This window comes from Pocillopora verrucosa, chromosome 6, assembly GCF_036669915.1.
Source record: "Pocillopora verrucosa isolate sample1 chromosome 6, ASM3666991v2, whole genome shotgun sequence".
NCBI lineage: Eukaryota > Metazoa > Cnidaria > Anthozoa > Scleractinia > Pocilloporidae > Pocillopora > Pocillopora verrucosa.
In genome coordinates this window covers 743,494-770,908 of record NC_089317.1, presented here as the reverse complement: position 1 = coordinate 770,908, position 27,415 = coordinate 743,494, and the positions used below count along the sequence as shown (strand labels likewise).

The window sequence follows — 27,415 nt, the reverse complement described above, 5'->3', positions numbered from 1 at the left end:
AGACGACGAACCACTTAGTATTGAGGTAACTTCTTCCTCCGAGACATTGCAAATTTGAAAATGAACTTAAAAATAAAAAATTTTAAGACCAAACAGGTCATGACTCTGGTAATGTCATCTTCAAAAAACCAAAAGTACTCTGATTAGTGCTACTTTTAAGAAGAGCGCAAACATTATGCTCCTTTTTCCAAATATGCCAAAAATGATGCTAGCATAAACATATTCAAGAGGATGAAATAGTTCCGGTCAATCAGGTAATGACGTCACGTTCGTGTCCCGGCTCCCAACTCGTTCCCAGTCGCCTCGTAAGTATGTGCTTCTCTGAAAGGAAGAGAAGAGTAATATATCTTACTTTCTCCAGACCCATCACATCTCGCGCTCTTATCTAACCCGCACCAGTTGCTTCTGCTTAGAGGAGGACAGAGTATTGTCTTACATTGTTTTTGCTTTAAGAACAAAGTTCGCTGAGCTTAAATTAGTAAAGGGAAAAAAATTCGTGGAAAACAGGATTCATTTACAAGGAAAAATGATTTAATTATATCCGGATTACTTCCACTTCAAATGGAAATTCGCCAGTATACGTGAGATAATTTGCATCCGGGATGCGCCACAGGCTTCCCAAGCTTACGTTTCGAGAACACCTCACGCATTCTGTAAACAAACGAATGATCAATTTTGGCAGAGAGCTTTTACTTCCAAAACACAATTTAGAAATAACTAGTAGACACCTTCAAGAGTTTCATAATGAGTTACACCGCTGAAAATCACATTGCGTGCATTACTGTGAATAAGGAAAAAAGTGTGGTCACGTGTCCCGCCCACGAGAACGAACGTCATACTCAGAAGAACTAACAAGGTTTTGAACGCAGAGTTCAAATCCACGAGTATCTCTAGCATACTGCTGAGGTCAAATGGCTGGGTTACAGCTTCTGACAGCATTTCTCTTGGCAGTCGTTTCTACTGTGCAAGGTAAACTTCCATACGAGTAGACAGCTTTAACGAAGTGTCCGTGAAATTTTTCATTTGCCTATTGAATTTTTAGAACTAAGCTATCACAATCTGTGATTTCCATACATTTTACACGCGACTGCAGATCTGTTCAGCTGTGCGTCTGTTCCATGAATCGAGAAAAATTTTTGGAAGTAGTTTTTTCCTGAGAAGAACAAGTTTGGAAATTTACTGAGGAAAGAAGCAAGCGCTGTTACATGTTTTTGTGCACTGGAAAGCGCTTGCGAGCATGCGGAAAAACGTTTTAGGTTTTTTTAACATGCTAGTTTTGCGGGTTCCAAAAAAAAATTCGCGAAAAGGTGTTCAAAATTATGAAATACAATGCGATACACATGAGAAAACTGGTTCTAAAATTTCGTTGTAAGTAATCGCTTTGAGTTAAAGGTAGAATTTAATAAATATTTAATGAATCAGTCTTGCTGTTTAAACAGAAACAATTGGTACGCACAGGTTAGAACGGATGTATGTTAAAGCACATGTTTTTTATTCGTACGATTTTATTCCACGAGATGGCTTTCTCTTTAAAAAACGTATGGGCTCACTGAAGTGAGATCACTTTGAAATTACGGTATCAAATATGTATATTCGGCTTACCTTTGATGACAGAATTATTTGGGACTGAATTTCGACTGAATCATTTGGGACTGAAAGTTTTGCATAATTCTTTTTTCCGTAAGAGCTCATTAAAGCAAGATCACTCGTTTAAAATATTGTAAAGTTTACAAGACAAAGAATAATTTGTGGAAACTAAAAATGTCTCTTAATAAAATTGAAAGAAAGAAAATTTGCAGGGCTATGAATTCTTCAACAAGCTATGGACATGACTAGTGTCAGACGATTATGCTGGCATAATTTTAGGCATAATGCTATAGTTTAGAGCATCGAAAATAATGTGTTTACTCAATTAAATGCCACCCTCAAATTAATGCCGCCCTCAAATAAACGCTGCATTTAAGAGCAGAAATATTAATAAGCACCGCCCTCAAATAAACGCCTCATTATGATGCAGCATTTACTTAAATATTAGATTAAAATAGCACACGGCCATGGATGCTTCAATTGCAGTAGGAAATTTTGAGGGAGCCAGACACAAATCCTTTTGAAAGTATCAGTTCTGCGGTCCAACATATGATCTTTATTTACTTTATGTATTGCAGTAGTATTAATGTGCAAATTGTGAAATTGAGAATGATATAAAAAATGACTTCTTAGATGAGAAAATAGGTTTCTTTTTTTTTTAATTCAGATAGTAATTTGCTAGACTATTGTTTGCAAGAAATAAATTAGATTTTAACTAAAGGCCACCCTCATGTAAACACTGCCCTTATATGAAAAAAGCACTCAAATCACAAAGAATTTAATGAATGCCATGGCATTTAAACAAATAAATATGGCAATGCTGGCATAATGTTTAAATTTCTGAGAAATTCTCTTTGTGTTACCATGCAACATGAGGTAAATTCTGTAGCCTGATGACTGTCAATAGCGAGCTTGCTCTCTAGCTTACAATTCAGAAGTTGATCCAGTAAAATGCATATTCTCGATGCTGTTCTCTATATATTTCCAAAGAGGCTGACAAGGAGAATTTGTTCTAAAATCAAGAGCAGCATTTGATCCAGTAAAATGTTGTCTTCTGAACTTTGAAAAGCTCTACCTGTTCACTGTTGGAATGGGGGGAGAGGTGGCAGTTTTTTTTATTCATTAAATTAAGCATAAAGATAAATTTTTAAGAGCTTGATTTCTGGCATTGTGATGCCATATTTTCAGTGGTGATGCTTAAAAAGACAATGCTCAAAATTTTCAGAGTCATGATTATTAATCCTTTGACTCCCAGATCAAATTTGTAATTCTCCTTGCTGTCAACCATACAATTCTTATAATATTAGTTCAGAGAATTTAGTATTGGATCAACCAATTATCCCCAAACTGGTATTTTTCTTTATTCTCATCACTTGTCTGGTTGATATTGTATGGATATTATAAAGAGAAATTATGTCTTGGTCACTCTTGGGAGTTAGAGAGTTAATCTGACTTGAGACATGACCTGTCTGAAATGTTGAAAAACTAATTGCAATAAAAAATAATAGCATATGTTTAACTTGTTTGAACTGACCCTTATTCAGGAGCAAATCATCAAGGGAATTGTCCAGAAATTCAGTTACCCAATAACAGTAATGGAACATGTCTTCTAAATGACCAATGTAGCCAAGTAACATGTACGTCACCAAAAGATAGTGATAACCCGTTTGGACGCATGGTTTTGACTGTACGAGTGACCAAATGTCAGAATAAATTGAAGGCCGCTGTTTCTATCGACTCCAATGACCATGTGTGGGCACGTTTGCTTGGAGATGGTGATAAAGCAGAACTTCCTTCTCCACCTGGCATGCCTGGCCCAAAGCCTTACTTGAAGGTTAATCTTAAGGAAAATGGTGACAAAGTCCACTTCAAGGTATACATTCTATTGTAGCCATGTTAATTAAAAAAACTACTGTATTATGATGTTTTTGCTATTAACAAATACATTGCTTGTTTTTATCATGTATATAACTTATATTCTTCTCATCATGAGTCATCCTCTGTGTTATTGTGTAGTATCAGTTCTGATAATAACTGTGAACATCCTTATTACTATGATGTGAAATATCACAATCAAAAAGCAATCATCCTTGAAGATGAGCTGCAATTTAACCCTTTACCCCCTAACATCAGTATCTATAATCTCCTTACTATTCACTATACATTTCCCAAGGTGCTGACAAAGAGAATTTGTTCAATAATCAAAAGCTGCTTTAGTTGGTGATCATCTCCTTTATTCTCATGACCCTAATGTTTGATTCAAGGGTGATATTGTAAGGAGAAATTAGATGCTTTAAACACTCTTAGGAGTTAAAGCTGGTTAAGCAATTGCAGAAAAGAAACCTGAAAAAATTCAGGCTTTAATGGGATTAGAACCCATGCCTTCCAGGAATTAGCTGGGTGCTACTAGCAACTGAGCTACAAAGCTATATGTTGGATGTGGGGCACATTTTAGGAGGGTTCCTTCTTTCCCATTATTAATGTGTCATATGATATCTAAACAATTATTTTTGTTAATTTAGTTACTGATGCTGATGGAGCCAGGAAATTTCAGTGTTACACTTCTTGAAGGAGAATTACGTGCTGTTGAGTGCACGGTTGGTGAAGGTAGGTGACTGATAAGAAGCAGACAGACCTCTTCATTACTTTTTTTAAAGGGTTTTAGACCTGATTATAATGCACAAAATTCTGTTGAATAATCCATCCATTTTGAAAATATATATTCCCTTAGAGCTCATTTAAAGAGATAATTTTGAATTCTTAGTATTGTTCAAAAGGTGAGATATTTTCACTTAATAAAGAATACTTTGTTTGAACTAAAACTGCCTTTTAATGAAATGAAAAAAAAAAAAGAGAAATGATCGTGTGCTAGTGGATTTTTCAGTAAAGCTATGCACAAGACCTGCCTATAAAATTGATGAACTTTTCAATTAACCCAGTTGCTCCCATAACTGACCAAGACAGAATTTCTCTTTATAATATTGATACAATATCAAGCTGGTAAGTGATGAGAATAAAGAAAAATGTAAATTAGGGGATTATTAGTTGATCCAATACCAAATTCCTCAAGCGAACATCATAAGGATTGTATCACATGCAGTAAAGAGAATTACTAATGAGATCATGAAGGTGAAGGGTCAAAAGAGCAGCTGATATCTTGTATTCTGTGACCCTTTTTCAGAAGCAAATCATGATGAAAGTTGTCCAGGAATTCAGTTACCCAAGGAAAGTAATGGAACATGTGCGTTAAGTGAAAAATGCAGTAAGGTGACTTGCACTTCGCCAGAAGATGAGAATAAACCATTTGGTAAAGCAGTATTGATGGTAAAAGTTGAGGAATGCCAAGGAAAATTAAAAGCCATAGTTTCTATACGCTCTCCTGGTCAAACGTGGTCGCATGAGTTTGAAGATGGTGACAAAGCAGTTATGCCTACTCCACCTGGGATGCAAGGCAGCCCAGAACTAAACATGATGGTTGATCTGAAGGAAAATGGCAACAAAGTCCACTTCAAGGTATACATGCTACAGATGTCTTGTTAATCATTTTTTATTACTGCATTAGAGTTTGTGTTCTTTTTTTCACAAGCTTTATATTCATATATTATCCTGCAAACAGGTATTGAGAAAACTCTAACTTATTAGGTAGAAGTTGCTATCTTGATCTAACACTAAATTCTCATTACTGATTTGCAAGGAAATGTGTAGCAGCTCGAGGGGAGAATTAACAATCAGATCTTGGGAGTTAAAGGGTTAAAGGCTTAACAAACTTTCTGTTTTATGGTGAAATTTAAGTGATGAAATTCAGTTACCATGAGCAAATGAATCTTTATTTTGTCCTTGTTTTAGTAGTTGTTATACATTTTATCATCATCTTTTCTATCATTGGCTTCAATATCATAGTGTTATTTTGATATAAATAACCATTGTTGTTACTATTATTATCCTATATAATTATAACTGATATTATTAATAGTGGTAATTGAACTTAGTGGAGTGCAGTTTGGGCTGAAATCATATGGGTGATTTCTAAATCGAATGAGCGTGCCGCACGAGTTCGATTTGAAATCACAAGTATGATTTCAGACCAAAATTGCATGACACGAGGTTCAATTACCACTTTACTACATCCATTTTGAAATCGCCCAAATACAGGACCTGGTCAGTTCAAATATTTTATTGATGCAGTACTGAGCTGGTCTGAAATTAATTTTTTGGGGGGGGAAAAGTAAGAGTTTTGGAAACAAAAGTTGCAAAATTTGCCATATGACACTCTTTGTCTTTCATTTTCCTGTAATTTGATCGGTTACTTTAAACAAGTCTTGAAATCTGATTGGTTGTTTTGTTTTTAGTGTAGCCTCCTCATTGGCTGGGAAAAAGATGCAATTTAAAGCAAAAAATGGTGCAATTTGTGAGTAAATCGCAACAATTAGAGCCAGTCAGATTACAGGGACTACCAGTGATTTCAAAATTGTTGTAATAAATATCAGTATTTATTACACTTTTTTGGGGTTTCATGATGTTATTAACAGTTATATGTTTTGCAATTTAGTTGGTGGTGTTGGTAACAAATTACGATTTCACACTTCTTGAGGGAGAACTACATGCTTCCAAGTGCGGTGAGTTAGGTTTTATGATGGTTGATTGTTGTTGAAATTGAAATAAATTCATGGATTTCCACCATGGAGGAATTTAATTCATATAGGCCAAGTTTTCTTTTCCATTTTGTATGCTTCACCTTTACGCAAGTGTGCTGTATATAATATTTTATTTAGTAAACATGATGAGATCCACTATCCATTCAGAGGATTTTAACAGCAAGACTGAGGGGAAAAAAATGTTAAAATTACAAAAAAGTCTGTTTCTAAAGTTACTTGTTTTAGGTTATATAGCGCAAGGCTAGCATAGTTAGTAGTAGTATGTGACTGATTAGCAAGCCAACAGATTTCTTTCTTATTAGTTATACCCCTTTTAAGCCCATCAGGGACCAGGAGAGAATTTCTCCTTACAACTGTCAATGCAATATCAAGCAGATAAGTGAGGTGAATAAAGAAGAGAACTCAATTAGGGGACTACAAGTTGATCTAATGCCAAATTCTCCAAACTAACATCATAAGAATTATGTGGCAGATAGTAAGGAGAATTACTGATGAGATCTTGGGAGTGAAAGGGTTAATTTATGGTTTTTTGACCCAACTGATGCTAATAGTTCTGAAGTTCCACATCTTATTATGAGAAAAAACAGGAAAGATTTTCTTTGTCCCAGGCTAGTGACAAGATGAAAAAAAGTCTTTCTCCATCTCATTCCTAGCTCAACATCTATCATCTTTCTTGGGAATATTAACAAGTAGAGCAATAAAATTTTTCTGCAGATGGTGAGGGTGGCTCCAAGCAAACCAAACAATGCCCAGCTGTTGAGTTTATTCCAGACGAGCCTGGTGCAGGCAAATGTTCCTTTAGTCAACAATGCAGTAAGCTTGAATGTGTTGCAGAGGGAGATGGCCATAAATTAATTGCTGATTTTAAAGTGAGCAGATGTGGTAAATCTCTCGTTGCATCAGTCAAATTACAGCAGCCAGAGGAGGACCTAGACTGGTCTGAGAGGCTGAAAGATGGTGAAAAAGCTAAATTGCCTATTAAAGCCAGTAGTTTTACTGGAGGATTAGCAGTTTCTGATGCCAAATTGTTTGTCCAAGTTCATTTGAAGGAGATGCAGGACAACAGAGTAAATTTTACAGTAAGTATTCCCAGAAAGATTAGGTTTAATATTTGCCTTCTCAACTACATGCATCCTGCGGAATAGACCATTTCTGAATTCCAAAAGCCTCCCTTTTGAAATGAGGCCCAGTATGAGAACCCTCTTGCGACAACAAATTACATTTGCATGAGAATAATTTTTTTTTCGCTTCAAAAGCTTTGCACTTAGGTGCCTTTTAAAACAGAAGTTTTCTGTACCCAAAAAATGGCCTGTTGGAACCACAAAGTCATGGAATTTAAGGAAGTCATAACTTTTGAAACTTGGTATGTTTATTTTGTTAGGTCAGGATGACTGGGCATCTGACAGCCCTAGGTGAGACTGTGCAGGTGAATACTGTGCTGATACAAGGACAGATAGCTGTATCATCTGTTGCGGACTGTGGTGAGTATTTTGACCACAACTCCTCCCCCTCCTCTCCTCCCAGGGGCAGCAGTCTTTAGTTTAACCTTAATGGGTATGTGCTACTAATCCAAGGGTGGATAAAGTATTTTTTAAATTGGGGGTGGGGGTGGATTTTGTCACCCCTAGGATACCTACTTGATGGTAATGTTAACATCCATATGTGGTTTACTAAAAGTGACATTTTTTTTGTGGTGTGCATTGTATTGACTTTTCAGAAAATTTTGTTAGGGGGCATCTTAGATGGACCCTTTTTAAGTCTAACAGGGTGTGGTTTTTGGGTCTTTATACCCTAACATCAGTATGCATATTCCCCATACCGTTCTTTACACATTTCCTTAGGTGCTGACAAGGAGAATTTGTTTAACAATCAGGAGCTCTTCTTTAGTTGGTGATCATTTCCTTTATTCTTGTCATCTTAATGTGTGGTTCAGGGGTGAAATTGTAAGGAGAAAGTAGATGTTAATCACTCTTTGGAGTCCAAGAGTTAAGACAATCTTCTCTTCTGAGAAATTGATATCAATTTAATATTCATCTTGCAGCGAGGATTTTACTGTTAAAATGAGCGTGAACTCAACTCAGTTCCAATTTAATTAATTTTTTATATCTCTCTTGTTGCTTCAGGTTCGTGGTTTAGTGAACAGTCAACAGCCGTGAAAGTTCTGGTGATTTTGGTCCCAGTAACCGCAGGGATTTTGCTGACTCTCACTGTTGTCTTTTGCTGTTGTAAAAGACGTCGTGATGGCACTCGCCTGTATGTCAACATATTTAAGTCCCGCAATGATGACTATGGAATGCGACGTTTGTCTAATGAACTTTGATTTTTCTTATAACAACAAAACCATTAATTGTCCGTGAAGACAAGTTGTAGAACTTAAAACTATCCTGTAGTTGTTTCGAGTGCATTTTTATTGAGTGTCTCGAAACAAAAATCAAAGAGATCACATTGACCGAGCAGAAAAAAGGTGAATCTCATGAGCCAGTGAAAATAAAATGTGTTCTGCAGCGCAGAAGAACGCGCCTGACCGAGTCGCGACTGGCTTTAGTTTTGCTTCTGATTGGTTGAGAATTTTTTTAACCAATCAGTGAAAAGTGAAACTGATGCTATCATGAGTTACTTCTGACACTTATTTGAACTTGTCGAAGCTAGAGCTCCGTTGACTTAATTACTGAGAATAAAACAGGTAGTGGTTATTTAAATATTTATCTCCATTGTACCGTAATATCATGACTTTGACACCGAGAAATTTCCCAGGGTTTTTTTAAGGAGCCGGCAAAAGGGGGGGGGGGGGGCGGGGCATTATGATGGGGGAGTTTTTTGCAGCACTTGCTGAGAGTGAAGTGTCTGGTAATAAGCTTATTTACTGGCTTTAACTAAAATAAAATAAAGTAAAGCAGAGCTTTATTAGTGGTCTCTGTCTATTACCCAAAGGAAGAACACAGAGTAAAAGTATCAACACAGCACAAATTTAACTTGAATTGAATGTATCAACCTTGAACAGTCTCAGACCCTTTTTTGTGGGAGCGATCTGATAAATGGATGGCCTTTAAAAGAAGGGGGGGGGGAGAGAGAGCCTCCCCCAGCAAGTTTGCAATTAAGACAAGTACGTCGCGCGTGACAGTCTAAATTACACGCACGTGGTTTACTTCAGCGTCTGTTGTGTAAACTATAGATGGGCTTGAGTCACTAAAGAGAAAATGATCTCGGTCACTGAAATAAGTGCATGCGCAAAGCGAAGGAGATAAGGTAAACCAAAATTAAGAGCGCAAATTAAATTTTTTTCAGTTATACGATGTTACCAAGCAATGTTTACTATTTTTAAATACGAAAAATTAACACATGCTTTGGAACGAAGGGAATTCATTCATCGCGCGCACACATTTTTTTCGCTACATCGAGCTTGTTTAGCTTCACAAATGTGTCTAACTGAAAACCTGAGAACGAAGAAGTTTAACACATTAAGCAAAAATCCTCAAAGACAGACTCTCACTAATTATGCGTATATTCGAACGTTTACTGTGCACGCTTTTGGACTACGACGTAATTTAAAGTCTTGTCGACAAGGGTACAGTCGAACGCGAGAATGACATGTCTTGAGATTCAGTTCACTGAAAGAGGATTTTTTTCTAACTATATCCCAGTAAATAGAAAATTCTAACTATATGTGGTTTATGTTTAGTTTCTTGTCGGAAACCTACCCGAAGCAGCGAAGAAGAGGCCCAAACATATCTGTTGTGGCTCGCAGTCTGTACAGTGGTCGAATGATGATATTACCTTCGAAGCTGATTAATATACAGGTAATTTAGTGTTAACAACTGGGTTGAAAACGTAAATTGCCCACCGTAAAGGGTAAAAAAGCTGACGTTTCGAGCGTTAGCCCTTCGTCAGAGCGATTAGACGAAGGGCTAACGCTCGAAACGTCAGCTTTTTTACCCTTTACGGTGGGCAATTTACGTTTTCAACCCAGTTGTTAACACTAAATTACCTGCTATACTCTCCCGCCGACGCAGCACCACAGTTTCTTTAGAAACTTACCCCTCTATTGATTAATATACAGACTTATTAACACGTATACTGTTGCAACTACGACTTCCTCAACTGCTGTTGCGTGACGCAACCGTAAAAATAACTTGTGAAGTATTCTTCAACAAACATTTAACTGTCCTGATTAGTATTAGAATAATCGTTCCCTAGTAGCTGGAAATAATCGAGACATGGCTTAGAGAGGGCTTCACTAAACAAGATCAAACTTTTCCTCCATTTTGAATAAATTGTGACAAATTGAAAAAATTGTAATTTTGAGAGCCAGAAAAGTTTCACCATTTTTCTTTAAGTTAAGCTGTGTCGTAAAACATTTAGAACGACAACAGTTCTTTTTTTTTTCACCGCGAAATATTCCATAGTTAGATTTATCGAAAGGCAACGATTCACGAGGGCGAAAATGTAATTTCAACCTGCAGCCCGTATTTGCGATAATGCTATGAATTTTCGTTTCACACTATTGCAAAACATTTTCATTTAACAAAAGAAGCTCTTTCTAGGGGCGAAAATAGGGAGAGCTACCGTGCTATAAGAAATATGGAAAATAAATCTTACTATGGCGAGGGCTGGACACGGACGTAAAGGGAAGGGAAGGACCAATTTTGTAGAACTTCTCAACAGAATCTCTCTGACACGTTTGTTTGGTATTACGCCTGTGTTGATGTCAAAGCCGTCATTCGAGATGAAGCAGTTTCTCCATAAATTGTTCTTGAATAATTGCATCAGAATCAATCAGTTAGAATATTTTGACCAGAAATAAACTTTTGTTTGCTTTGTTTACAGCTTGACTTGACAAAGATCAATCTATGGCAAAGCGTTGATTACCGAATACGGAATGTTTCGCTGCGATAAAAACGCAAGAAAACAAAAGACAGAATGGGTTTCTTTGTTTTACTGTACCATAAAGCTGATGTGTGAGACTTGTAATCCACAGAAAAGAAACAACTCGCAAGAATTGTGCTCTTAAGTCGTTGCTATACAACGACGTTTAATCATTTAGGTAACAAAGCACTACATCACACACTGAATGACATACAGACTCAACGTATTGTAATAAAAAATGTGCCAAATAAAAATAAAAGTTACAGCTCTCTTGAGTTCACGCTATGAACTCATCATATTATCAAACTACTAAAACGTGCACTGTAAATCAACCAGATCTCTGAGGAGTTCGAAGTTAACCCTTATCTCTGTCACCAATTTTACATTTCGTCTTCCTCTGCATAAACACACATGATAACAGCTAACTTGAAACTATCGAAGACAACTTCTGTGATTTAAACGAAAAGTTAACTAAGTCTACTGAGAGCTGAAACGGGGAGCGGGACTTGGGTACTACTCCTCGTTGACCAGCGGTTCCATGGGAACCTTGGACTTGACCTCGCTTGTGGCCTCGTCATAGGATGGAGGCTTCACCTTCAGGGCGCCAATGGGTGTAGCTCGGCGCTTCTTGCAGCAGTAAACCATACCAGAAATCAACAAAGCCAAGCCTAAGATGGCGCTGATGACAACAGCGGCCTTAACGGCTCCAGGTTGGCGTTTAAACCAGGCATAAGCCCCTGCAAAAGAAAACAACGCTATTACTTACGACAAGAGGTTATAAACTGTCCTCTCTCTTTTATAATCTCTTACTTACGATGATTGCGTTATGGTAGCAGACCGCTCCACTAGAGGCGCGGTTACCTAATGCTTAGCGCGCCCTTCTCTCGATCGAAAGGTTTGAGTCACTCTGTTTTGTTAACAGGAAATATACTTTTCGTCACCACCTCTTTATCTTGGAGCTCTCTCCTTTTAACTGCGCCCAAACGCCCACCCATCTCTCCCCCACAAATTTTCTTTTCTTGTCCCCAGACTACAAAGAGAAACAGGCAGTGCTAACGATGGAGTTGAGTACTTACTGCTGCATCGTCCCTTATGATGACCTTTGTGCCCATCATGGTTTCCCTCGTCATCATAATCTCCCCCCATTGGCAGTTTTCCTTGTAACACTGGCTCGTCCAACTCTATACCATCCACAGACAAGTCCAGCTGAAGAGCAAATAGTGAAACAAGATAAAACGGATTGTATCACCTTCATCCCTGGATATTCAGAATAAAAAATTGAATGCTGGACAAGACGAGACGAGATTAACAACAATATTTTTCCATTGATTGGCGCGAGAAAAGGTGTAAAAAGAAAAACGGAGCTTGGATGCAAAATCGCTTCTAAGCATAAAAAAATGTTTCTATTCGTTTCCTTTCACACGATCCTTAAAATATTTTTTTTGTTGGAACAACCTCTCAAAGATAATCGATACAATACTCTGTCAGCATATTTACCTTGAAAGCAATTCCTTTCGCGGTTTTTTCCATTGTCAAAGACACAAACATGCCCTTCACTGGAGAACCTTCCACCTCATACTTGTCCCCACTCTGGAAGTTGTGTGACCAGTCGAACTTAGGCGACTGAACGTATACTTTGATCTCCGCGCTCAGTGGTTCTTTGGACCTGTCAATCATTAGGACAACCTTCACAGTTTTACCCAAAATTTCACGATGGCAGGAGAAGGTGTCGCACTTCCCAGATACGGTGCATTGGAAAGGCAATTTGTTGGATGTGATCGGTTCAGGGCATTTAGGATGCTCTTCACCCTTTCCCTTTCTGTGACGATCTTTATCACCACGGCTATGGTGTCCACCTTTAGCTGAGATGAATTAAAATTATTCTTGTTAGATTTGGGATGGCAGGTTGTTCTGAAGCCTGAGATAAGCGCCTTAACTTGTTCTAAGCATAATGATCACAACAAAATGTGGCTAAATCCTAATGTTTCTTACAACTTTCTAAACAACGAGCACACACAGAAACACACAGGAGATTTGCACTAACTCTTCACCCTAAATTCGTGACGCGTGAAATACTGTCTAGAGAACGCGTGAATTTTTCTTAATTTCGTGCGTGGAATGGTATCAGGACCCCCCCTCCTTGCCACCCTCTTCGTAATTGTTTGATAACTTGAACTCTTCTCAAAACAGAAGGATTTAACGAAAGGAAAAATCAGCTTAAGGGCTGTTTCACTCAGCTTCCTAAGAAAAGCACGCTAGTTTTTCTGATGAAAGTTATTTTACGCCGGAATATCTAACTTCTAGCTCCTGTAACGGACCGCTGGTTTGACAGATGGTTCGTGTACTAAAATCTGCGGTTGAATTTCGATAAATATCTTTCTTCGAGTGTTGGGTTTTATGAACGAATTTGAGTTTTTTTTTCCTCTAGCTCTGATCGCTAGGCGAACTTGATGGTTTTTCTTCGGTAGTCGAACTCTTGCCTCTGGCGACAAACATGCAAAGAATTTCTCGAATTATGGCGACTTCGCGGATAACTACATCGAGGGAAACCTGCAATTTCTTTCAAAACATTGAAGAGTAATAAAAAGTTGGTTTTGATTCTGCCCATACAAGGAAAGTCACAAATTCTTCTAGTAACCTGATTGCAAGAAATATATTGTGTCGCCTGTTCTTAAACGAAATTGCACGAAGCTTGATCCATGACCAGCGCTGTTCGGGTGCGAAAACCGGACTCGCGCGAGGAAAAGCGCAAAGCAAGCTGAGGCCAGTTGCAGCCGGTAATGTTAAATTATTCTTGTATTGTTAACGCCCTCTAATATGACAAATTCACTAATACGACAGATTCCTAAGAAAGGAGGAAGGTTTCTAAATTAAGTAACAATCGAGTCGGCAGCTTGTTTTGGTTAAGCTAATGTTTCTTACACAGCTGAAAGTCGGACGACATAAATTACTTGAGTTAAAATGAAAAAAGGAACGAGGCACATAAAAATTAACTTCTTTCAATTTACGAGCCGGAAAACCTTTATCAATGTGGAGAGAATAATTCGCGGGAATCCATTCGTTACCGCTACTGTTATGTAGTTGTAGCTTGTGGACGAAGTAGGGTCCAAGTAAATGTGATGTAAGGAAATAGGGGTGGGTAAGTGAGGCTGTTTTTTAGTTGAAGACATTTTCTTCGCTCTTTACAGAGCAAAACTGCATCCTATTTAAGGCTAGGAGCCGACGAAAATCGAAATACAGCAATGAGTTTTTCAATAGTCATTACAGAGGTTCCGAGCAGGTCAAGCGGAACCAAGTTGGAGTGGAAACCGAATGACGCAGCAACTTTCGAATCAATTTTTTCATCGGGAAACCAAAATAACATCGTAGATCTAGAAAAACGCTCAGATAGAAGAATAGATTTTGAAGAAATAAATAACAACCCACGGTGCAAGCACATAGGACAATAATTTTCGATGAATTAAGAAATTTTATGCATGCAAAGTCTGCAGCATTAACATTACGTCACAGGACAAAAACAGCTGCCATGTACCGTGTTTTGCAGCTTAAAACGACATGCACGAATTTCTACAAAGTAGTTCGATTGAAAGTTAAAGGCTAGCTACAAAAGTTATGAGAGACGTCGACATAGTGCAGAAATTCTAGCCGCGAGCACCATTAACCACAACATGCGTATAGCCTAATAAGCTCTCCAAATGCTTACAGGGCCGAATGAAGAAGCTTGCTTCGTTTCACTGCAGATTTTAGTCTGAAAAATTTTAACGCAAAAATTTTTCTTAGCCTAAATGCACATATCCTTTATGTAATAGGATAAAATCATTGCAAGGTGACGCCAATCCAAGAGGTTTTGCACAGAATATTACATAACTGCTTTGTTGTTCAAGTTTCAAATCGCCTTCAGCAATACAGCTTATCGAAAATACCACGAAAATGTGAGACTAAGCTCAGTATTTTCTCATAAACCTAAATTCAAATAATTTGCTTTCAACTTCCTGTTTCATCTATAAAAAAAACTCACCCAAAACAGTGGAAACCAGGCCCAAAATAAACAATGCAATGCAAAGTTTCATCTCCATCTTTTCGCCTTCGCCACACACTGACACCTAATAATAAATATTCATCACTAGACCTCTCACGGATTTCCGTCATACGGTTACCAGGCAACCAAAGCAAAATAAATAAGGGAACAAAAGAGGTACTCATTTTCTTAGAACACCTGAACCAATGAGTGACTGCAATAAACAAAGAGAAGGCTAAATTGATCAAAACAACTGAACGTAATGCACTTAAATTAAGATTTCGCGAACGTTGGAGGAATTATTGACACGCAACTGCACATCACGTGAAAATACTTACATAGGGGGTAACCGCTATATTTATTGATACAGAAAAAGTAAATATTACGATTGGTTATATCATACGAAGAACCCTAGGGCGCTTTTGTTGAGAAAGAGATTAAGTGGGAGGAGAGGTTTTGTGAGTGTAGATAGACGCAAAAAGGGATTTTAGGGGTTTTAAGGAGGGGTAACAGACGAGTAGGGGAGAGTTTAATTCTGGTTCATTCGTCTGTTTTGTGTCTTGTGTTAAGATTCAATTCACCTCGTCTGATGCAATGCTACTGTAAACCATTAGAAGATGGTAAATTGACATATTTAATATTCTAAAAAAAAAAAATACTCTCCTTCACAGACACTTTTCAACAGAGCAAATATTTATGAATATAAATGAAATATTAACAAGATGTTAAGTCAGAGACAACATGGTATTTCTGACGAATGAGTCTGCGAATATGGCAGAAATAAATATTTTGTCGGCACGAGATACGACAAGGCCTGGGCCTTAGGCCCGAGCATCATGGGTAATGATGCAGTGGTATATAAGGGAAAGTATAGCACGTGGTGTCCATCTAGGCCTCAGAACCAACCGTTCACCTCTGGCTAATGACAAATTTAGTTTAGTTTGAAAACATATTTCTCTTTAGCTGTGAAGCCTCGTAGCGCGTAGGATGGGCTGCCAACTGCTCTGAGTTTGGGCCATGGTTCCTACCCAGATTTCCTGTCATGTTTTTTCCCCAAAGGGGTTTTTTTCTGGTAGTTTTTTTCTGGCCTCTGTATAACCGTAGTTATGTCCTTGTAAGCGGTTACCCATCTCTGTTAATCCAGACTTGGTGAAGTTTGCATGTTAGTAATGTATACCTTTTTTTTTAATGTGTAAGGAATTGACTGTATATCAGGATTGTATATGGTATATCAGTTGCGAATATATGTATGTATGCATGCCCCGGGCTATATATGCCTCGGGTTGGTTCTCGGCAGGCTTCCCTAAATAAACTTATTTGGTGTACACTACTGCGTTATTTGTTGCGTAGTGGAGACAAAATTTGGTGTTTTTAACACTTCGTTTATTGTCCAGCGGTAGAATATCAAAGTGGATCCTTGTCTATGATCCTATCAAAAGTTTTTGATTAAAATGACTTCCTCGTTTGAAATACATTGATGAGAATAACATTTCTACGACTTGAGAACGGACCCTAAGGATCCAAAACTGCATAAGTAACATAGAATAAAACCAACAACAGTTAAAATAGAACGATATTAGAAAAAACTAAGTAACTACAAGTAAATACTCGGTGTTAATGTTATAACTCGTTTAAGGTCGCTCTTGCTCTCACTTGTGACTTAAATTTCGTTGACCAGCGGCTGCATCGGGACTTTGGTTTTGGTAGAGGTAGCCTCGTCATAGGATGGCGGCATGACCTTAATATGGCCAGTGGTAGTGGCTCGCTTCCTCCTGCAGCAATAAGCCACGGTGATTGAAAACAAAACCAAGAACGCCACGGCACTTGATATTATCAGCGCCTTATACGGTGCGGGCAATTTTTTAAACCTGTTGATATGCCCTGAAAAATAAAAGAAAAAAGGAAATTAATATACTAAGGAAAAACCCCCTTGCCTCTTCGCGCAACGGTATCTTCATAGCGCGGAAGGCCAACAAGAATGAGACTGGAACGCATGGTTTCCTTCCCATCATCCCTTTCCATATACACCTTTTACGCGCTGTTTGCACTAGGCAGACGACTGGGAACAAGCCATGTGCCCGATTGAAACAAAACAACTTGTTTGGTTATGAGAAACTTACGTTTGTTACAGAAGTAAATCTGACGCTTTTCTGCAGCAAAAAGGAGACTTTGGGGGTATGCCGAGGTTTACATGCTGCGAAAGTCAGAACGGTCGAATTTTCTTGAAATATTTGTGCAAATGATAAGTTTCAGCGCGCCTTTCAAGTAAACCTCTTCAGTAAATAAGTAAGATCCCTTTTTTAAACACGATGAGAATAAAGGCATTTCATGCTTAAGGGGTTGTCTGTAACTAGCTAGTAACCTAAATAACCTATAAGTAAAAGTGGATAAAATATATCAAACGAATAATCAGACTTAGAAGTACTTAATAAATGACTTTGATAATACGTCGTGAGAGATTGAGTGCCCTCGCTCATGTTAAGAATTTGCGAGCGCAGTTCAATGCTGGGGAATTCCTTTCGCAAAGTTAAAGAGTAACAAAATTTTGGACTCAAATTTAACTCAGGGGATAAGAAAGAGGACACAATAACAGTGTGGGCGTGGTTCTACTTTACCGGATAACAGGAATCTAACTTACACTCGCACACTACTATTTGAGGCTCCTCAACGACTGGAATTTTTCCTTCAATGAGTGTTACTGTGTAAGGCTTCTTTGTCAATTCTGCCCGGCCTACCAGGTCAATCTAGTTGTAAAACAAGAATTATTGAACCTTGAAAATTTCACTCGAGATATATAAACAATAACCTCCATTTGGCGCGAAAATATTTTCGGATATTTGTCCGCGGACATCATATGATCCGAGATGCGAAGAGTTTCCGAGAGTGAAGCTCGAGAAAAACTGCGAGCTTCGAGGAAAAGATAATGTTCAAGAACAACTACACGAGCACACTTTTGTGCCAAATGGAGACTAAATTAAATGTTTTTATCATCCTTTTTTCACCTGCAATGCGGGTGTAAAACGTAAGCAAACAGCTTTCTGTTTGTTCGTTGGATGTTTACTTTTCAGTGTTCTGTGGTAGGACTTAATTAACAAACAAACATGTCGCTTGTTCTGTGACAATAGCTTAACGCTCTCTCATTTTATATTGAAATTTAATGAATGCTTTTATCGAAGTAGACGTATGCTTTGAAAACTGGGGAATATCACTTGGGGATATCCTCAGGTATTCTTAGCGTTAGCTCGGGCATATTCAATCACATGATGCGTTTATATCAATCGCGCGCGAGAAAAAATATCAGATGAATTTTAAAAATCAATGTACTTGACTTTAATATCAACTAAAAGAGAACTTTTTAAGGGAGATGGGGCTGAAACAGTTCTTCAAATGGACATGAGAGTGCAGTTTACCTTGAAACTTAGGGTGCCATTATCTTTTGTCATTGCAACTCGAATGGAAGCATCAACTTTTCCGAATGGTAATCCTTTAATATCCAGTGGGAATCCGGGAACCTCAATTTCCTCTCCATTTTTTACCCTGGCCGACCAATCAAATCCAAGCTTCGGAACTGACATGGTGACGTCAGCACTCATGGGATCATCCCATGTGTCAAAGTTCACAGTCACTGTGATATCCTCGCGACTGAAGGGAATTGAACACGTGATTTGGTCGCAGTTGTAAGACGTGGCGTTACATTTGATAGGAAGAGGAAGATTGGGCACCAGTTCGAGACGACATTCGTCTTGCCAACCTGCGAAAAAAAAAATCAGTTGATTGTGAATAATCAATGATAATCATTATTAAATATATGAAATTGTTTGAGAGCAAATAGGAAGAAGAGCATATGTGTTGCTTTTTTTTTTTTTAACTATTTCAGCTTCTTTTAGATTGGAAACAGGGAAACAGGGAAACAGGGAAACAGGGAAACAGGGAAACAGGGAAACAGGGAAACAGGGAAACAGGGAAACAGGGAAACAGGGAAACAGGGAAACAGGGAAACAGGGAAACAGGGAAACAGGGAAACAGGGAAACAGGGAAACAGGGAAACAGGGAAACAGGGAAACAGGGAAACAGGGAAACAGGGAAACAGGGAAACAGGGAAACAGGGAAACAGGGAAACAGGGAAACAGGGAAACAGGGAAACAGGGAAACAGGGAAACAGGGAAACAGGGAAACAGGGAAACAGGGAAACAGGGAAACAGGGAAACAGGGAAACAGGGAAACAGGGAAACAGGGAAACAGGGAAACAGGGAAACAGGGAAACAGGGAAACAGGGAAACAGGGAAACAGGGAAACAGGGAAACAAGGAATTAGGGAAACAAAGAATTATGGCCTTTCGAATTTTTTTTCCGCCGGCGTTTATATTAGAGACCTCGTTAAGCAAACAGCAACGAAGGTATGACAAAACAAAAAAATCTAATGGACAGAAAAATAGCTCTACTCGAGCGTTTAAGAACTTTGAGCCACCCTCTGCAAAACAACAAAAATTTCTCCTCTTCCCGTGAAACTTCTGTGGCAGTTGGAGTTCCTTCAGTGTTAATTAAATATATTTGGTAATAAAGTTAAGTGAAGTACAAGAACCCTACCTCGATATCGGCCCCGCAATAATTAAAATAAAACTACCCACTATAAGTAACAAGGTAACAATATCGATTCGTTTGACCAAAAAGGTATCCCGTTTACAACGTTTCATTTGCAGCAGACAGCAAAATTAAAACTACGATTTTTCCGTCCATAGCATTCGGTTGGTACTGAACCTAAATTATACTTTCATTTAATTTGCATCGATTAAAATTCTGCCCGTGAATGCATGTTTAAACGAACAACAACTTTTCTATATTGTATCACGTTTGATCGTTTCGATCATCATGTGATTTCAAACTGAAAAAAAAAATGTTCGTTTCATCAGAGAGGTATTTGCTTGCTGTAAGTCGCCTCAAATTGAATTGCCTAACGCTGCTGGCCTTGATCGAATATTAGAAATTCACCAATTTCCGTATGAACCGTTGAAATCAATTGTCGTTCATGTCTCCTAGTTTATCAGCCTGGTTCAGAAAGACGCCAAGTTCATCCAAGGATAATTGGTTACATGTACTCCAGATGAATAATTGCAGTATTTTGTAAATTTAGATTCTGATGAAGCTAGAGAAGCGACCGCGTCATCAATGAATTACAAGAAACGGAAAAATTGTCAAACAACGAAGCTTCGATTACAATCAATCAATGACGCAAAGGGACTTTTCAGACGCACTACCGAAATTTTTTACCGAGATCACCCAAATTTCCTTGGACTACTTATTAAAGAACACCTCACTAATAAAGCTCTTGATTATAACCTCAGCGTTTTTTCAACATTTTATAGCCTAAAAAAATTCAAACGTCAAAAGTGTGGCGCTGAACAAGATGTTATGGTCAATTCTCTTCTCCAGCCTTAATGTAAACACTGTGAATGCGAGTAAACTTGAAAGATAAAACGCACTTTTGCATCACACAGATGAATGAATACTGGTAAGGACATGAATTCATCTCCTACAATCGAAGACGAAACGATCTTTCCTTGCTCTGTGACTCCGAAATGATTCTCCTTCGAGTTATCAACACTAGCTACGTTGGTGCGATTCGTGATGGCAGAAGTAGTTATATAATCTTGAAGCGAATGAAAATCATATCACCTTGTTGAAGGTCTTACCTAATGTTGTCGATAAAAGACTAAACACCAACAGGGAGAGGAAAATCTTTGTCATCATCCTTTGGCCTATAGTTTAACTGGGGAACAATCGGATGTGTTCTTGTTTTTATAAAGATCTGCCCGCTCACTACGCTATTATGAAATTTAAATTGGAAATTTATTCAGTATGACGTTATAATCCCAGAGTCACGCGACCCTACGCCGCACCCAAAACCTTTTCTAAGAGACTAGAGAGGTAATCAACTTCTTCTTTTTCATGTGCAATGATTGATAGAATGATGAGAGAGTCTTCGTAACTTGCTTCCAAACGCTGATGAAGCAGTTTGCATCAAATGCCATTCTTCGAGTTCGTTGTTTTGGTGTGATTTTTTCATATTTTTCTTTATTCACATACATATATATATATTTTTAAAAATTTTTTTTTAATATTTTTGCTGCGGGAAAGATCGAGTCACGTCCTAAATACGACGTGTCCACAAAATCTCCGGAAGTGGCAAGGGCAAGTATATTTTTAAATTTTTATTTCTGCCCGTGACTTTGTTTATTTTGCATGTGAAGGTCTTGACAATATTGCGATAATTGAAAGGGGTGTTTAACTAAAAATAATAACAAAAAGTGAGTTTTGCGCGAAAGAGTTGTGGCAAAAGAGAAACTCGGAAAGGAAGGTAATTTAGATGTGATATGAAAGGCTGCGTTACTTAACAAAAGAGACTGTACAATATTTCGTATTCAAGATGTTATAATACGTAAAATTAGACGAAATGTATTTTTATTTTAGAGCGTTGCCTCGCTTCAACTTTATTTTAAAATCGAAATTTCGAGCCGTATGTCCGTAATCATTCTAATTTGATTTGTATGTGTTTTTCATTCTATCTGAGTCAGTCACACAAGAAAGGTCACAAAACTTATCTGCTTTGGGGTCAGAGGCTTAATATCGCACAGAGAGAGAGTGTCAATTAACAGATATTCTCCTGCGTATGGGGACTATTCATCATTTATCGCCTGAGTGGGGATGGAGGTGGAGGATTTTTATTGATTTTAATTGCCATTCATCAGCAGAGTATGAAAAGGAGACAATAAAAAATTGACCACTTATTAACTGCTAATGCAATGAATGGAATCATAATAATTTTACAGAGCCATATGGGGTGATCAGGTAAATTTTATCGTGACGAAACCTAAAATCCTCCACCGCCTGCCCCTCCTCCGTCCCCTCTCCTCCTCCCTCCCCTCTCTTCCCCCCTCCCCTCCCCCCTCTGTCCCCGCTTTCCAAGCGTCAAATAATGACCTTTTCAGACCCAGGAGATTACAAATTCTTGCCAATTCCTTACGGTATCTGTAACTGTTTTCCCAACATGCACTTCATTTTTTTTATTTAGAAAAGAAAAGCCAAAAAAATAACAATTTCCGCTAACAAAAGAAGCATTTGCAAACAAGAATTGGGATCTTTGTAACCACTTAGGACTGAGAACGAGTCTGGTCTGGCACTTGAGTAAACAGGTGTGTAAAGCATGCAAATGTCTTTTATTTGACGACATCACAATTCCAAGAAAAGAGATATACTTCCGGGAACACTGTGAAACCGGTTAAACCGGAAAATCAGTCCAGAATCTTTGCTTTTTCAAGCCGAACCGACGCTGAAGTTGAACGCAATAAAAAGAAGACTCTCCACACCATGGGTGCGTTTGGTAATGGTTTTCAACAACGTTCATGCATCCTTATTTTAAGCCAACTTATTTGCTCAGCATCAGGTATATTTTTAATTTCTTGTTCTGTTTTTATTTTCTAACTTTTTATCTTCTTTTCTTCTATTGTTTTTCCAATTTTTTTTTTGGTCATGCAATTGATAAACACTATTCATGAAAACGAAACACTCAAATGGTCTAAAAAATGAACGGCACTTCCCTGTGCTAAAATAATTTTTGGTGGGAATTGTTAGATATTTGTGGGATGTCGAAATAAATTATGGATTTATAATGAAGAATGTGATTTAGGAAAAATTTATCGTGTGTGATAAATCGTGCGGTTAAGATGTCGGAGATGGAGCGCTTCAAATGAGCGTCAATACTGCAGCAGCGCTCGACGCCTCCGCAACTCCTTAAGTTATCTCGGCCTGAGCCCAAAATTTTGCCTTTACGGACCTTTCGTGGCAGATGCTCAACCTTTGCCCGATAAAAATTGCCATGTCGGTTAAAAATAATTGTGAAATTTCGCTTAGAGAATCGAAACTTTACTATAATGATGCAAGGACATTCTTAGAAAAATAACTAACAAAACAAACGAACCTAAAGTTGCAATGCAAAAAAAAAGGAAGATTAAAAAACGAGGCTTTTGTTTTGTCCAAGAGATAATTCTCCTTGCCCAATGCAAAAAGATTCACCAAGGACTCCATGATAAACAAGCATCTCCCTGTAAATTAAATATTTATACAACCAGACAGATGTAAATTTCCAACGGAAAGCCAATGATTTGAATACCTGTGCAAGGGCAAACAGCGAGCAGAGCTGCTTGAAGAGTCAAATTCAGAAACCCGTACAAGATTTGACCAACTATGAAAGAAGATGTTAAAAATTATCAAGATACATCTGATAAAACCAAAATGCATTGGTAAGTTTGTTTCTTCAGTTAGGGATGTTATATGATGAAAACAATCTAACTTTTCAAATCTGTTTGCAAAGCGAAATGGAGCCTTACTTGTGGTTCCAATACACTCGATGATGGCTGCAGTATTAATGATGATTGCAACAAAGTCAGCTGCAAAATGAAGTTTGTCGACGAACCAATAACATACAAGTTGGAGGTATTTGTGTTCATAGATTTTGCAAGTTTCTTCATCAGTTTTGTTACTCATTGAAAGAAAAAGAGATATTGTGAGTGATCTGAAAGACCTTTAAATTAACCCCAAAATGATTGAAATAAAACTTGAGTGCCAAATCTATCTAGTTTCCCATTGTCACCGAATTAAATCTGATATTTTATCCTGCCCGCAAGGTCAACAGTTGTGATGACCCAGTCAGTGTAACAACTTCAATAGATGTACCTGATCTACGTATCTCTTGGTCTCATACTTACACCAGTGACGATACCGTAGAAGTCCCAGGATTCACCGCGTCGGTACCCGGTTCTTTATTGTCTGGCGGTGTGTACCTTCAAGTCTCTCTCACTCCGGACGGCGAAAGACTGCGTTTAACGGTCAGTGTTTTTCTAACCTCATATAAGACATTTTACGAGAAAACGCAATCGCAAGGGAGGAAATGCTCACCTGAGCTAATTTTACCACGTGAAATCTGTTAGTTTAGAGCTTCCAGGAAATGCATGAGACAGAGAACAAAATGAAAATAATATGAAAAGGACCTCTTCGAGGCAAAAGCCTAGCTATATATCCTGAGAAGTCCACTGATCTCGTGCGCAGTATTTGCGCTGTGTGTCCACACCTTGCGGCTACCCAACATAACTCTCTTCTCGACGTCGTTCTCGCGGATCTCTTTATCCGAGAGACACTGGGTGTCTGATATAAAGCAGAGAGCTAAGTGTACTTTTCAATATTTCAACAGGTAAAACTGTTGGCTGGAGGAAAGATCTTCGGTAAAGAAGTTTATCCTATTAAAGCGACAGTGTTGGAGGGGGGTCTACCGATTAAGACAGACGAATGTGGTAAGTCCTTAACTCTGAATCTCAACACTCATCCGATTACACTTTCTAGACCACGCTCATAGTTTCGAATTTTATACATTCTTCTATGTTGCAAAAATCAGTATGAAAATTTCTTTATTATATCCATTTTGAAATCACTGGTGATCCTTGGGGTCTGATTCGTTCTCAGCAGTGCGATTTATTCAGGAATCGCACCAATTTGTTCTCTAAATTCCACCTTTTTCCCAGCCAATGAGAAAGCATCACTAAAACCAACCAATCAGACTTCAAGGGCTGTTTGAAGTAACCAATCAAATTTCAGGAAAATAAAAAACAAAGAAGCCTTTGTGTTGCGAATTTTGTAAATTTTGCCATTAAAACTCTTCTTTTTTACAAAAAATTGCAATCTACAATTAAATAGATGTAATGTAGTAACAATTGGACATCGTTTCATGTAATTATGTTCTGAAATCACATTTGTGATTCAAATCGTGTACGATTTCAGACCAAAGTGCAGTCCACTTAGTTTATTTATTATTGTTTGTATTTTAATCGAGGTGTCTTCGGTTGGTGGCACAAGCTGAGTGACGTCACTAAGGCGTTAGTGATCGGTGGCTGGGTAATAATCATCATCTTGATGGTCTCAAGCTGTTGTTGTTGCTGCTGCTGTAATTGCTGTAACTGTCGTTCATCCGGTCAAAATACCGTTGTGGTGCGATCGGTCCCCGCGGTGGCACCTGCTGTCATGGCAACAACTTCAATGACCACCAACGTTACTATTCCAATGCAACCAATGGTGCACAGATTTTGAGTTGATTATTCAACGTGTTTAAATGTTTGTTTTATCAAAGTAATGGCCAGACGGCTGGCACAGCGATTTGACTAGTGTCTACATTAGATGAATAAGAGATTCTGCCGCTTTTAGCACAAAAGATAACAACTTTAATAAGCGGAAGCACCTGAACTTCTCGTCGCAATTTAGTTTTCTGCTGTCCGAGTCGAGGTAGTCTAGTACCCAGTCTTCACCTGCGCGTGATTATTAACCGCAACTGCTGAGTTAGAAAAACCCTATGTTCTTTTGAAACCTGAAAAGTGATTTAAGCCAGCAAAGTAAAATACTTTTTTTGTTTTTATGAAAATTTCTCGTCTATTGTTTCTGTTTCTGGGTTAGTCACCAGTCTTTCACTTCAAGCTCAATGTTCACTTCTCAAGGTGCGAGAGCATTTTTTCAGAATTGGGGTACCTCGTAAATTATGCTAAATTCATCGATGGCAGAAAATATGGCTGTCACACACGTTGTTACGCAAACTTGATCTGTGATTACCCGAGTAGTCCACATCATTCTGTTAAATATTCCTATATATAAGTTGCCGTTTTCAACGGTCCGCATCGCTCGATTCATTCGTTCAGTAAAGAGGATTACATTGATCACAATTTATGGCAGATATTATTGAGTTTTTTCAAAAGGAGCAACTGCCAAAGCAACCTTGTTCCTGGGGTCCTATCTCGGAGGAAAGGAGAGAACCCTGGGAACGCAGTTGTTGCCATAACACGAACAATCCCCAGAGACTGGAACCTTGCTTCTAGAAACAACGCCCAAACTAACCGGTCTCACAAAAGCCCGTCTGACCAAAGCCTGACTAACTGTCACGGCAAATTAGACAAACATTTTACACCGAAGCTCTACGTTTGCTGAATTCTTCATGGTATAAAATGACTGTGCTTAGAAACGTTCTTGTCAACATTTTTCTCGTTGCTCTTTTCCTCAACTGCAGGTAGGTGTTTGATTTGTTGACCAATCTTTAGCCGCTCAAAACTACGTCTGTTGTTTACGTCTTCGACTAGAAACAGTCGGTTCTTTAATCTACCAGAAAACTAAAGAGCTTATCTGTTTCCGAGTCGAGTCGCTATTCTTTAACTGCAGTCGAAGATAAGCTGCGAGTTTTATACCGAAACCTCCTAAACGAAAGTTAATTTTCACTTTGAATACGCCGCCGCGGAGATAGATCTTCAATCTTTCCGAAACATATTGTCATGCTAATATAATTGTCAGTATTTTGTGACCAAAGCAGGCGAATAAAATAACATTCACTTTCACCAATTACTATCACTATTTCTGTATTTCCGTCAAGAGGAACAATTTCAGTTTTCTGTATTCTTTACCCGCATTCTAAGAATTACGACACTTGACCTTCACCCGATTCTCGGAATCGATGCGACATAGAACTGAGATATGACCGCATGCCACATTAAATCTTCGTCTCTATAAGAGTAACAACAGCAGAAATAAAAAGTATTTTTAAAGCGTTTGTTAGTTGGTTCAGTATGATTCACCGTAGTTAATCGGCTCTGAGCCGAACGATTTTTTCAGAAAATTTCCTGAAGTCTTACCAAAGTTTTAGCCGAAAAAGCGTTTCGCGTTATGGCATTTTCTCAGAAGAGAAGTACCTCATGAATTATGCGCAACTCGTCAATCACAGAAAATATGGTTGTCACGTACGTTCTTACGCAGACTTGTTCTGTGCTTACCTAAGTAGCCTACATTATTCTGTTAAATATTCTTACATATAAGTTTCCATTTTTGTCTCACTAGTTTAGTTTAGAAGATCGGTACCCGTTTGTCTAAGTTTTATCCCGTAGAATTCTTTATATTTCCTTTTTTAAATTTCTTTTACGTGGCAGTGGTTTTTCCGCTACCATGTGACCTTGGGAGTTTACCTCGATTCAATGTTTGATGTTATCTTGAAGAAAGAAAATGTTGAAGATATGAAATCCTACATTTTTTTACGTGGGGGGTGAGGGTGGGTTCCAGCGTAATGGGAAATGCGTGGACGAAGTGACCCATAACCTACATCCTGATATAGGCTTGAACACCGATCATCAAAAATCTTCCATACTCTTTTCCAGATCACTGCGTCGTAGTATTTCCTTCCATTCCAACAACCCGATGAAACAATCTGAAAAAATGAA

At 38.2% G+C, this 27,415-nt stretch overlaps 4 protein-coding genes across 4 annotated transcripts; 2 read left to right on the top strand and 2 right to left on the bottom strand.

Annotated features, from left to right (window-relative positions):
- The first annotated feature begins 813 nt into the window (after positions 1-813).
- Positions 814-9,019, top strand: LOC131792259 (uncharacterized). The gene is made up of 8 exons (XM_059109635.2): positions 814-969; positions 3,132-3,460; positions 4,110-4,194; positions 4,769-5,100; positions 6,137-6,203; positions 6,957-7,321; positions 7,624-7,723; positions 8,366-9,019. The coding sequence occupies exons 1-8, from the start codon at positions 912-914 to the stop codon at positions 8,560-8,562; spliced, it is 1,533 nt and encodes a 510-aa protein (XP_058965618.2). The 5' UTR covers positions 814-911; the 3' UTR covers positions 8,563-9,019.
- Positions 9,020-11,238: 2,219 nt separating this feature from the next.
- On the bottom strand, positions 11,239-15,257 carry LOC131792238 (uncharacterized). Its single transcript, XM_059109616.2, has 4 exons — positions 15,124-15,257; positions 12,603-12,967; positions 12,182-12,311; positions 11,239-11,842 (listed from the first exon to the last, which is right to left on the bottom strand). The coding sequence occupies exons 1-4, from the start codon at positions 15,179-15,181 to the stop codon at positions 11,619-11,621; spliced, it is 777 nt and encodes a 258-aa protein (XP_058965599.2). The 5' UTR covers positions 15,182-15,257; the 3' UTR covers positions 11,239-11,618.
- Positions 15,258-16,484: 1,227 nt separating this feature from the next.
- Positions 16,485-20,949, bottom strand: LOC131792228 (uncharacterized). The gene is made up of 4 exons (XM_059109606.2): positions 20,813-20,949; positions 18,534-18,874; positions 17,762-17,867; positions 16,485-17,004 (listed from the first exon to the last, which is right to left on the bottom strand). Exons 1-4 carry the CDS (start codon positions 20,868-20,870, stop codon positions 16,784-16,786), a joined length of 726 nt encoding a protein of 241 aa, XP_058965589.2. The 5' UTR covers positions 20,871-20,949; the 3' UTR covers positions 16,485-16,783.
- A 1,494-nt stretch (positions 20,950-22,443) lies between these two features.
- LOC131792257 (uncharacterized) lies at positions 22,444-25,584 on the top strand. Its single transcript, XM_066168671.1, has 5 exons — positions 22,444-22,563; positions 23,491-23,612; positions 23,804-24,004; positions 24,367-24,466; positions 25,003-25,584. Exons 1-5 carry the CDS (start codon positions 22,488-22,490, stop codon positions 25,254-25,256), a joined length of 753 nt encoding a protein of 250 aa, XP_066024768.1. The 5' UTR covers positions 22,444-22,487; the 3' UTR covers positions 25,257-25,584.
- Positions 25,585-27,415: the final 1,831 nt, after the last annotated feature.